The 12772-nt window shown below is 35.9% G+C and overlaps 2 protein-coding genes across 2 annotated transcripts; both read left to right on the top strand.

Moving 5' to 3' along the window:
* The first annotated feature begins 1611 nt into the window (after nucleotides 1–1611).
* Nucleotides 1612–5546, top strand: LOC105453882 (pescadillo homolog). Its single transcript, XM_011696156.1, has 4 exons — nucleotides 1612–1660; nucleotides 2132–3458; nucleotides 3715–4191; nucleotides 4786–5546. Exons 1-4 carry the CDS (start codon nucleotides 1655–1657, stop codon nucleotides 5400–5402), a joined length of 2427 nt encoding a protein of 808 aa, XP_011694458.1. The 5' UTR covers nucleotides 1612–1654; the 3' UTR covers nucleotides 5403–5546.
* Nucleotides 5547–6999: 1453 nt separating this feature from the next.
* LOC105453881 lies at nucleotides 7000–8456 on the top strand. Its single transcript, XM_011696155.1, has 5 exons — nucleotides 7000–7017; nucleotides 7276–7509; nucleotides 7619–7815; nucleotides 7932–8169; nucleotides 8364–8456. Exons 1-5 carry the CDS (start codon nucleotides 7000–7002, stop codon nucleotides 8454–8456), a joined length of 780 nt encoding a protein of 259 aa, XP_011694457.1.
* Nucleotides 8457–12772: the final 4316 nt, after the last annotated feature.

Here is a 12772-nt window from a genome sequence, read left to right as displayed (position 1 = left end):
TAAATATTATAGTAAGGTTTTACTTGACTACACAATATAATTACATATAATGACTACAAATATAATTATATTATTCTACTAATTAACTTAAACAAATTATTTTTTACTATTTATTTAAAATATCTTTAATCTTTAACTTGAGTAACAGCATTATGATAAATGTTTTTTTACAATAACATTTTTAAATTAGATAATTTTTTAAAATTAAAGCAAACATATAATGAGTGTATCTATTTTTACTGTTTACACAAAAAGTTGTTTTAGAAATTGTTGTTTTTTTAATAAAAATGCAATGATATCAAATGTTACATCAACGTTCAAAAGGAGATATTTTCGCGGTTGCATTAATATTTATAGCAGTTTTTTCAAGCTTTCCATGGAAAATTGGATCAGGATTTTAATCTTTGTTATAACACTAAACCAATAGAAATGTTTCAAGGAACTATTTCTTTTAAAAACTGAAAATTATTTGACTTATAAGATGAATTTATTAATGAAAGAATGACCAGTTAAAAATATTAAATAATTTAGTTTTTGAAAAATAAATATATTATTTCTAGTATATTTGTGTTATGACTAAATAAGATTTGAATATTTGAACACTGTTTATTTTGCGTGAAAAGTGTTAAGTAATATAAGAAGAACTTCTTTCAAAACTGAAAATAAAATTACTCGCGAAGACTACTATAACTAACTTCAATAAATTGTTTTCAATTAAAGCAATTATTTATATAAGTCATATATATCAGTTATATATTACAGAAAATATTAAAAATTGCTGCGTAAATATATATACATCAGCAGTATGGTGAAAATATATAACTGCATTCTTTCCACTTGATTGGCATAATAATTCAACCGTAACCCAGAAGGAAGAGGCGTTCACCTCACGGTATGTAACAATCATTAGCTTGAAGATTTACTCAATGGAGAGACTGAACACATAAATCCATTGAAGCATTTTTATTGTGCAACAGTCACTTTCTCGAAAAATAACCTGGGAATTAGACAGAAATTAGTTTGAGATCTACGTTAATTCACAAAACTATTATATTGGATATGCTCGCGCAAGTTTTCTCGGAATAGCGGCTAGTAAAGGAAATAATCATTCTTCTGGTAAATGGTACAGTTGTTATTACTTCTACAGAATATTCAATGAATATTGAAAATGTATATAATTATACAGAAATTTATTATTATTATTTTTATTTAAAATCTGCGTAGTAAGCATCTCAAAAATATATTCTGTTATACATTAATAATTCAATTTTTACAAATCAATTAAATGAAGAAATTGAATTCAATCACATCCGCAGATTTCACATTTGCGATAATCAGAATCGCTTGTCTAATAATTTCACGTTGCATTACAATTTGCATGATGATAACGTAAATAATATATTACAAAAAAGAGAGAAGTGTAAGTTAATAAAAAGATAGACCAATAGTTATGATTACGGCTTCACTGATCAGGGAGAAGCGAGGTGATTTGACTCGGTTTTTCTCGATACGCTTTTTACAAAGTTTAGGAAAGTCCAGCCCATTCTGCTGTCTCGCATCAGTAAACGCCGAATATAAAAGATGAGAGAATGTCGATCGCGGCTTAGTTAACGTCGAACTTTGGTTTCTGCTCGTACCGAACTGTACGAGTATCATGTTGGTACGTGTTTTTTTTTCTCCAGTTTCCCAATTATTTTAAATAATCTACGCTTACCGCTCACGTCGATCGTCCATGTGTATCGTAATATTGTAACAACAGTGTGATTTACTCACAAATGTGATTCGCTTAATTTCTTCGATACGTTACGCTGTGCAATGATATTTATTATTATTTGTGACATATATTAATAATACTATTAATATTCTCGATTTATGATTACGTTAAAAACGTTAAATTTTGCTGCCGCATTTTCTATATTATATTTTATTCATAATTCATATATGCATTACATACAATTTCCGTACATCAACGTGAACTTAGATTATTAAAATCCGCAGGATTTACATAAATTCGCGGGATTTAAATATAATCAAATTATTATGCAACATAATATTTATATTTTTAATTAACACATTTTCGTGTTGAAGGTAATTCGATATTTAAAACGCGTGTGCGCTGAATACATTCCAGATTGTAAACATCATTCTCTTTACGTCAGCGATATGTTCCGCCACGATAGTCGTGACTTCGACCGGCGCTTCCGTCACGTCAGCAACGTCTACCAAATCGAAACGCGTAGTTGTAGATCCCGGCCACAATATCCGTAATAATCAGGAGCAATCCCGAGGTACTCAAACTACGCCGAGGATCCCGTCGCCTCAGGATATTAACTCGAGATCATCGCCTCGTTATGGAAACGCCAAGGCGCCGGATACTCAGAGAGCGCCTTACATCAGCAGCGCGAACCACGGGCCCGGTACCTACGCGTATGGCAGCGTGCCAAAGCGGCCGCTTTCCACCCCCGTCATCCGTCAGATCGAGTCTCATCGGAGCAACCTGCTGGCACCGTATTTCGGCATACTGAATAATCCCGATGCGTACAAGGCTGCGAGGAGCGTCGAGAAACCGCTCGAGAGAGACGTGTCCAAATCGATCGTGTCGCAGTCGCTCCAGAAACTGCAGGGCATCTACTCGCCCGGCTACAACGCGTTCCATCAGAACAAGCCGATTGAATTGTCGAGCTTTTCCGACTTCGAGTATCCCTCGTTCGGCAGTATCGGCAAGCTTATCCCCCAGGGCGTTTCTTCGCCCACCGTACAGGCGCCGGTGTACAAAAGTATGAGTTATCCGCTCTCAAAACTTACCGATTTCTCGCACGTTTACGCGCCGAGCATTCCAACGGTGTCGGGCGTCGCTCCTCCGTTTTCGGAGAAAACGAGGCAGAAAGATGAAGCAATCGTAGACGTGAACGGTAAGAAGATCTCGGTCCCGGTCATTCAACTCACGAGCAATCTGGACTTCTCGGAAGTTCTGCCCGCCTTCGAGAGTCAGCCGTTCCTAAGTTCGCTAAGCGCGAACTATCCGATCGAATCGGACGTGGGATTTAAGTTTGGCAGCGGGTCGAAAGTCAACATGGCACTTCAGTCAAGCAACGTCTCGCCGTTTTCGTCGCCTCTGTCGAGTTTCCAAGGTCAAGTGGTGCCGATCCAGACGGCCAACGGTAGCCCGCAATTTCCGCAGTACAAAGGCGCCAGCATACAAGCTTACCCAATTGCGAGTAATATTCCTAAAGCGCAGGGCAATTACGAGTCCCTTTATAATCAACCGCACTTGCACTTTGACAAGGTACATAATGGCAATATGCAGCCTGTTAATGCAGGACAAAATAATATTCATCCTTCCGTCTCAACGCAAGACATTCTGAATGATGTAGAGCTTATCAATAAGAAAAATCCGGAGCCACATACACCCCAACCTGATGATGACGACGACGATGAAGATGATAGGGAAGATAAAAGTTCGTATTATTTTATAATTTGCGTGCTTATAATCGTAAAGAAAACTTAGTTAAGATATAAAATGGTACAAAAAAATGACAGATTTTTAATCTAAGATCATCTAAGATTTAAATTAAAAAAATATTAAAAAATAATTTATATCGATACGCTTGCAGACATTTTAATAATAATAAACTGATGATTTTACTGAATTTTAACTTAAGATAATAAAAAAAGATTTAAAATAAATATTTACACTAGAAATATTATCTCTAGGATACAAAAATCCGGATAAAGAGTACAGTTCTGAAGAGGACGATGTGGAGCGTCGACCAGGAAAGTCTTTCAAAGCGTCACCGACGGAAAGTGACTTTAAGCCTTCACCATCTTACCCTTTCAAAGAGTACGACGAGAGATTTGGAAAGCTTCTTGTTAGAGCGCAACATGATAATGACGATGATGACTTTGAAGATAAACCATCTTCCAGCTATAAGAATTATCCATCAGACGACGACGAAGAGGAAGAAGACTCATCGTCGGAGGACCGTGCAGAATACATTGAATCCTCAAAACCGTCGCGTGACTCGTACGAGGAAGAAGATGATGAGGAAGAGGAAGAAGAAAGCCGCAAGCAGGAGAAACGCAAGAAAGTCAATGAAGGCTTTCGCGAGGCACCTAAACGATCCAAATATTATCAAAAGGACTTTGAGCAGGAATTTGAAGAAGGTTACAAGGAAGAGCTACCGAAACAAGGTACGCGAAAGAACTGACAAATCATGTTACAGTATAAATGAAATTACATTTATAACAGTTTTATTGAAAATCTTACCATAAATGTTATGTTTATCATTAAACCACATTTCGTTTAATATATCAATCTCTGAAAATACTAATAACTTTAAAATAATAAACTCATAATTTTAAAACAATGTAATGTTACGCGAATGTAAAGTACGCAGGAAGAGATAAATAATTTTACCTATAGAGATTTTTACATTTAATTATATGTTTATTAATTGAAATGATAAATCAATAAGTTTAATGGAAATATTAATGGAAATTACTAAATTAATATGTTTAATGGGGATATTAATGAAAATTATTAAATTCATGTTTCTGCTTGCAGAATATGTGCACGTGAAAGAAGTGCCAGAAATAGACAGTAATAATAATCCAAGTCCCGCTTCTTTTTAATTTTACCTATAGAGATTTTTACATTTAATTATATGTTTATTAATTGAAATGATAAATCAATAAGTTTAATGGGAATATTAATGGAAATTACTAAATTAATATGTTTAATGGGGATATTAATGAAAATTATTAAATTCATGTTTCTGCTTGCAGAATATGTGCACGTGAAAGAAGTGCCAGAAATAGACAGTAATAATAATCCAAGTCCCGCTTCTAAGCGGCAACAAAAGCATAGCAATCAATCTCGCGTGAAGCACGGCCAATCCAAAGAGTCGAAGAGTCAAGAATCTCGCAATTCGCGAAAAAATTATAAAGTACCAAAGACGGATTACAGGGACAGCACAGCTTATGGCTCGGACATCTCCGCGAAAACGTCGCCCAAAGTGATCTACGAGGAGTTTTTCGGATACAAAAAACCCGAGACCGGAAAATATTCTAAGCACGCGAAAACCGGGAAGTCGCTCACCAAGAAATCGCCGAAGGAAGACGGTCACCACCTTCGTGCCGCTAAGTATTACAAATTCAAGAATCTCAAGACCGGCAGCGACGTCAGCTCCGAAGACAAGAAAGATCCGCATCCGCTTTCCATCGCGAGCAACACTTGGAAATTGAATAAAAACTCACCTGAGAAAAAGGTGATTCCCAGATCGAATGTGAGACAATTGTCAGATCCTGATGACGGGGCTTCTTTTTACGGGCCAAGTATAGAGAGCGGCCGAGCGCGTTCTATCACAAATGAAGAAATTTTTCGCGATCTGACAGGAATCTGAGCGATCGAAGTAATATTGTAATATACCAAATATTGAGTTAAGAAATATTGCGTATGCATATTCTCTGACCAAATTTTCTGGTGAAATCTTAAATATCGTATATGAGAAAATCTGTCTTTTTTTTTTCTTAAAAGAAACCAGGTATTACGCATATTTACATTTGTTACTGTTACGTTCTATTTTTATTATCTATTATATGATATTATAAAATAACAATATATGTATTATTTCCTTACATATTAAGCTTTTCGTTCTGTTTGCAATACTTACATATATATATATTCAAGTTATATATTGTAACGTTATACATATATGTTATTATAATGTTATAATATTAAAATATAGACCATTTATCAGAAATTATATTATAAATATATTTTAATTTTTTGACAAAGGTTACAAATTTATTTAAAAAAAATATGGTAATAATTTTTATAAAAAAGAAAACTCAAATTCTTTATATAGGGCAGAGCAGAGTTCTATCTGTCTACGAGAGACCACGGTATTGTTATCTTAGGTGTTAAGAGGTAGATGTCTCTACCATTCTCGGCGTACAGCGGTTTTTGTGAAAAGCATCGCAAAAACAAAAGCTTCTGGAATCCCTTATGTAGAGCTCTTTTTCAACGTTAGAATGATATAGATATCTATCTAAAGCTAGATAGCTCCCCGTCTCTCCTATAAAAATAAATTTCAAATAAAAATTCCCAAAAATATAATTTAATGTGTAATAAGAAATAAATTTAATAATGTTTAATAATGTTTAAGATAAATTTTTATTAATCAGAATAAAAATATACATATTTAAACAATTACCTTCGTTTTTTATCAGTTTAGCATATAATCACTGCACGTAATAATTAATTATATTATACCAACGATATTCATTTTTAGCAAATTTTATTATTCGATATTATAATATGTTATAATTTCATCTTTTAAGTATATTAATGTAATTTTGTTTTAATTTTGATAACTGTATAATTTATCTATGCCATTTGAATATAATATTACAATTAAATTTTAATATCATAGCATATTAATGGCATATTAATATCTCTCTCGAAAATTAATTTTTAATGTTAACCTATTTCATCGAAGAGAAATTAATATTTATTTTTTTCATATTTTATATTTTGTGACCAATTTTATAGAGCTATATAAGTGCGAAAGTAGACATATATAACGTATAAACAATATCTACTCATCAAGAAGGTCGAATGTCTTTTCAATATCTAACTAAATTTATTTAACGTCTACATTGAAGCGGAAGTACTTGGTACGTACTCACAACTGGTTAACTACTTCCTGAGTTCGAGGTCGAGATATGATCTTCGTCTATCGATTTCTAAGACGTAAGTGGCTTCGTGTGCAGTGATTGTATAGCACACGCCTTCCAGAAAATCGTCATTAGGCAATAATAAAGGCCTGTAATTCTGTTTGCGATACGTGGACTTTTACGGACACCTCTAATAGTTTTAATTAATTCTATGATTATCCCGGAGACGCTAGATCATTCTTCCTCGTATCACAAGTTGTATATATACTGGGGGTCCACCACTGGAGAATTCAGTATCATCCGCAATATATTTCTCGCAAGATGAAGACCATCGTAACGGTAACTGAAAGCTCAAGAGCATATTTTTATCTATATTTTAATGGATCCAAATTATAGAAATACAAAATTCAACGTAACACATTTTATATCCCATGTCGTGACACAAACGAGAAATTTTTATTTTTAAGTTAAATTATCGTGCAAGCGTTGGAAGAAATTTTAGGACTTTATAGAATCTAAAAAAGAAACGAGTGAACAACTTCCTGAAGTTCTAGCTTGTACTTTCATCGATAAGAATAATCAAGCGTTGACTTGCAGATCGCGCTTCTTCTCGCTGTTGTCTCCGCGGTGGAGCTGAAACCGGAATCAAAGAAGCATAAGCGCGGAGTAGCGTTTTTCGGATCGCCTGATTTCTTCGGGTTCGTGCCGGCCTTCGCTCCTTCGTCGTGGGCTCCCACGGGCTTCGCGGCTTCGGCCTGGAATCCACCGATCCACTCAGACGTAGCGCTCGCACAGATCCAAGCTCAAGCCACGCACAATGTGGCACTTCAGGTATGCACGCACACTTACTAGGCTATTTGCAATGTGTTACACCGCGCGCCCTACATATATCATACGCGAGATTGGAGGAATATACATTTCCTGTTAATTTACGTGACAGGCGTTGAAGGATCCGGCGCCCGGTACGCCCAGCATCGCGTACCCGCCCGAGGTTCTCAGAGCGATTCAGCAGGCAAAGGAGGCGAACAGCAATGTCGCGATGGGGCTGCACAAAGTTGCGGAGGCGAAGCAAGCCGCGCTGATCCAACAGAAAATTGCATTGGCAAAGGAGGCGGCGGCGCGGGAGGCTGCCGCGAGGTACACGAATAATTGACTCACTCCAATTTTCCATCATTATGTTCTTATCGCGCACCGCGACGTGACATCTCCATCGCACTCCCTTTTACGCCTTGTAATATTTCCACTTTGTGCAGGTCGCATGAAATTTCGCAGTACGCCGAGACCCAGGCTAAATCCAGCGCCCGACAGCTCGTGGCGCTGCAACAGAGATTAGCGACCCTAAAGGACGCTGTGGCAGCTGCACAGAGAGTAGCGGCGGCGAGGGAAGCCGCCGCAGCTGCGGCAATCCAAAGAAACGCGGCCAACACCGCCGCGGAATTGCGAAAGCTGGATGTTGATAAGCAAATTAGTCAGAGCGAACAGGAAGCTAAGGTAGTAATATAAAAATGTAATTTTTCTAAATATATTTCTCTATAAAATAAGATACTGTTGTTTCTGTTAATATTAGACACGGTATTTTCTTGTCTGAAAATTGTTGTTCATTATCAGTGTTATTTATTGCATAAACTGTTATAAGCTAACGTTAATTTATTCTTAATATTTATATATATTGTTCATCTAAATAGGAAAAGGACGTAATAGCTGCAAAAGAAAACGCAATAGCAGCTGCGGTCCAGCACGCGAGCTTACAGAAACCTATTCATCATCCTTGGGGTTGAAAATCATTTCGTGACGTTATACATATTTTGCGCATATCAATAATAACATATATTATACATATGGTGGTGGTGTGACATAAAAGGGCATTTGTAGTGTTATGAATATGATTTTGTAATTGTTACATGTAAAAATCATCGTTTCATCAATAAAAGTTATATACAGTTAATTTCGCGAGGTTTCCGTCAATTTTATTGTTTTCTTTGACGATTTGGCGCAGTCTTTTATATCCTGATCTTAGTATTTAAATGAAATCTTAAAAGTTTTTTGCACTTAAATATTTTGATTCTATATCACTTTGACAATTCATATCACAAGCGCTCACTACACGTGTTCAGGCGTTCTGAGATAGTGGTTCGTATTCATAAAAATTTTGCGCGTTCCAAAAATTGAAACAAAGTGTCGCAACCGATTATATAAAGAAAGAAGCAATAATGATGAAAATACCAAACTATTATATCTTGGAAAGTATCGCGTTCTTCTAATATCTGGATCATTAATTAACTAGGAATAGGCAATTTTCTTATGAAAATCTAAAGAAGCGTTTCTATTAATAAACGTGCATCTTGAAAAACGGGGACAAGAGAGAAATCCTTGTTTATATCACAATGGAAATATCTTTTTCTTTCATTAAAATAAATTGCCGTAAAATGGATTACCTAATACTCATGTCATTTTCATCGAAAGACATTATATATAATAATTATTATACATATATGTAGTATAAACTGTCTGATTACATGTTCAAAATTTTTATTAGAACTCAAAGCTTATATAATGCATTTAATAAATGTATGAATCAAATAAACTATACATAAATTATATTAAAATAATCAAACATGTATAATCAATATTATTTTAATCGTAGAACGTCTGCTTGATTACTGATTTACTCAAAAAAGGCGTTTGTAACTAGTGATTGTTTCACTCTTCAGTTCACGCTTCATACCGCAGATTTGCTTTTTAAATTTCCGATTCATTTTTATCGCCGAGATTGTCTCTCCTGGAGAAAGAGAGTGAAAGTTCCGGAAAAGCCTTCCAGGAGAATCGGCAGACAATGGGAAGTGAGGTCAGAACATCCAGCTGGGATGTGACGCCAAGATCAAGTGCCTGCAACCTGTATCCTGCCAAGTATCTGGGCGTAGTCATCAGCGCCAAATCTACGACTGTGCATTAACCCGGCGAACGTACCGAGATCCTTTCACTCGCCTCTTCCTTAGTCATCCTGGGTTTCCCCTGTCTCTCTCCCTCTCTCTCCCCCGCGTATCACCCGTCACCCTTACGCCGGTGCCGCTGCGAGTTCTATGAACCGTACCGACGCGGAAGAAAGTCGTTCGATCAAAGTCACTCTTTCTGCACTCCCTGGATTGCTGCGCCCACCACCCTTGTCCATTTGTAAGGACAATGGATCGCTTTTTCAAAGTTGTCGAAAAAACGGACGACCGCGCGCGGTCAAGTCCTTGGTGCAAATATGACCCGGCAATATTAATGATGGCTCGGAAGTGCAGAAAAAGAGACATGCAACAGCATACTAAACGGAAACACGATGGAATACGTCAGAGTGAAATTATTTATGTCTCATCATTAATACTGCCGGAATAGATTTGAAATTAGAAATTAATACTTCCGAATTATATGTACATTTGAAATTAGAAATTGTAACAATTAAAAAAAGGAATTATTTGTAACTACCAGATCTCATTGTATTTATATCAAAGTTTCTGTCGCAGGAAATCAATGTTAAGCGGTAAGAGATAAATTAATGCGCTTGAGAAATCAAAATGGCTTATTTAATAACGCGCGAAGAAAAGACAGAGAGTTAAAATGTATAAAATCTAAATAAATGCGCTTTATTCAGATACTTTGAATTACTATCGTGATGAATCATATTAAAAAGATATCCGAAAGTTATTAAAAAGATAGCCGATAATCAGTGCATAAACGCAATAAATGTTCTGTATAAAGCAGGATACAACAGGTGAACAGGTAAACATGTATAAATAGGTACACTTGTTTCATGCGAGACCGTGCGTGACACGCGATGCAGAGATATCGGCGTTCAATATGCAAACGTTTTCATATTTCTTAAATATAAATCACACCCTATTAAATATATGAGGGGTTATCTCGACGGATATATAATTTGAAATGAGTAAAATTAAAATTTTAATTCAAATGGCATGGAAAGCGTTATAGATTTCCCTTGTTTACTTCGAGCGAGTATTCATATGTGCTTGAGATCGGATGGTGCTGCAGGTGCTTGGGGAGGCCACGCGACTTTTAGGCATCAATGAACACGGCAGCCGCGATTATCGTTAAATTATCGCGGTCGATCATCCGTTCTGTACCGTCGCGTCACTGACGCGACGGTACAGAACGCAATTTTTCGACTCGCGCCGACGTTACAACAAGATCCACCTTTCACACCGAACCGGATAATGCTCTATTTGGTCGTGTCTTTTTCCGTCGCGCCTTTTTTCTCCACGGACTTCTCCTTCACCCAGTTTCATTTGCTTTCCTTTCTTATGCGCGCACACCGGCCACTCTCACTGTGAATCTAGCCTGTAACCTGATTTTTTTAATAACGCGTATTAGCGTACACGGTCAAGCGATACTCCATCGCGGCGCGATCACGGTTATTATAATGTCTGCAGTAAGTAAACGACGAGGGGCCGGCGTTACCCGCTTAAGAGACATATAATTCCTGCGCTCTCCTCGAATTCATATAATGATACTTATGATTTTACGTTGAAATATATACTTCTAGACTTCTTCCGTACGGCGAGATCAATCCGATAAAACCTATCCTTCACGTGCTGAAATTGCAACTGCCTCGTCGATTTCTTTAGATATATGTACAGAGTAATGCAATAAATTAACAGTAAATATACGCAGTGGCAAGTCCTTTCTGCCGCGAAAAAAAATCAACCTGAAATTATCAATTTTGTTATGCGCACAGGAACTAAATGTATCTTGAACGAGATTATAACATTACTCACACAGGATATTGGTTGACAGTTGCTTTCGTGCGATTACAGATTTGATATAGTTACGCTGCAATAACATATATTACAAAACGTATATTACCTTCGTAATCAGCTTCTGTGCGGACAGGAATAATTTCTCCTTCGTATTGCGAAATACGACGCTTCAAATGCATACGCACAGTGCACAGGGCACTTTATTGCAGAAAATCAGCGCGCACGCATAGATTATAATTTCCATTTCACTTCGCTACCGCAGCGGATAAACGTGCCGGATAAACATGAAAGAAGAATACGTTTAACGAAAAGGAAATCACTTTCATATATTTGCGAGCACGTGTAAGATGACGATCCGTCAAATACGGATGTTAAACGAGTTCTCTACGACCTCGATCGTATTATTATTTACTCCCATCATACCTGTAGTTCAACATATATTCTATTGTATTTTTTGGGTCAAGAAATCAATGAAATTTCCGATCGAATGCGTTAGATATAGAAAGTTGTAAAGTCGGATCATCTTTTGATACAAGCAACTATCAGCATTGTTAGATTATATTACTTTATGCTTATCAATCAAGTAACATTTTGTAAGAGAATTACAATTTATTATAATCCCGATCAATTTGCATTTTATTATGCTCAATTTTTTATTTTATTATTTATTTTATTATAACTTTTTTATTGCTTCAAATTCATAGCTTTTTAAACAAGTTCTTTCTTAACTTATACAGAAAAAAATTTAATTATGTTAGACAAAATCATTAAAATATGCACATATGATGATAATACAGAAAAAAATTTGGATATTCTGGCAACCAACTTGAACATCTAATATAATTCTTACATTAAGATTAGCTCTAATATTAATATTCATATTATTATTTATATGCTCCGATTTATTTTCAAATATATATTTGATCTAATTTTTAAATATTTTTATATATTTTAGCAAAACCATTTTTTTCCACATATATAAGAAACAACATTTTAATGATGTCATTTTTCTTTATACTATTATTAATCATCCCTTTGCGAAGATGAACCCTGAGAACATCAATGTTTCTACTTCATAATGTCATCTAATGTAATATTTATTATTCTTCTGTATCAATAACAAATATCATATATCATCATAAATGCAATGCCCCGACTGAGGATCGCTGCAGGTGATGCATCGCAATATCGCAACGTCACGATCGGGTGGAAAACACGTTCTCGGTTGACTAGACTCGCAGTCTCGATCTAGTAATTTCGAATTAGCAGGCTCGAACTAGACTTGTTTCCAATTTGTTAATATCAACGGATATAGGTGCGTACGTACGCAGTCCAGT

This window comes from Wasmannia auropunctata, unplaced genomic scaffold (genome assembly GCF_000956235.1).
Source record: "Wasmannia auropunctata unplaced genomic scaffold, wasmannia.A_1.0 LD335994.1, whole genome shotgun sequence".
Lineage (NCBI taxonomy): Eukaryota > Metazoa > Arthropoda > Insecta > Hymenoptera > Formicidae > Wasmannia > Wasmannia auropunctata.
The sequence above is the reverse complement of the archived record's forward strand: the minus strand, read 5'-3'. Positions and strand labels throughout refer to the sequence as shown.

What these genes read in the sequence shown, in the direction of transcription:
- LOC105453882 (XM_011696156.1), top strand. An exon ending in AGATGATAGGGAAGATAAAA is followed by an intron (nt 3,459 to 3,714) that starts GTTCGTATTATT and finishes TATTATCTCTAG; the next exon opens with GATACAAAAATCCGGATAAA. An exon ending in GGAAGAGCTACCGAAACAAG is followed by an intron (nt 4,192 to 4,785) that starts GTACGCGAAAGA and finishes TTCTGCTTGCAG; the next exon opens with AATATGTGCACGTGAAAGAA.
- LOC105453881 (XM_011696155.1), top strand. An exon ending in CGCACAATGTGGCACTTCAG is followed by an intron (nt 7,510 to 7,618) that starts GTATGCACGCAC and finishes TTTACGTGACAG; the next exon opens with GCGTTGAAGGATCCGGCGCC. An exon ending in GCGCGGGAGGCTGCCGCGAG is followed by an intron (nt 7,816 to 7,931) that starts GTACACGAATAA and finishes CACTTTGTGCAG; the next exon opens with GTCGCATGAAATTTCGCAGT.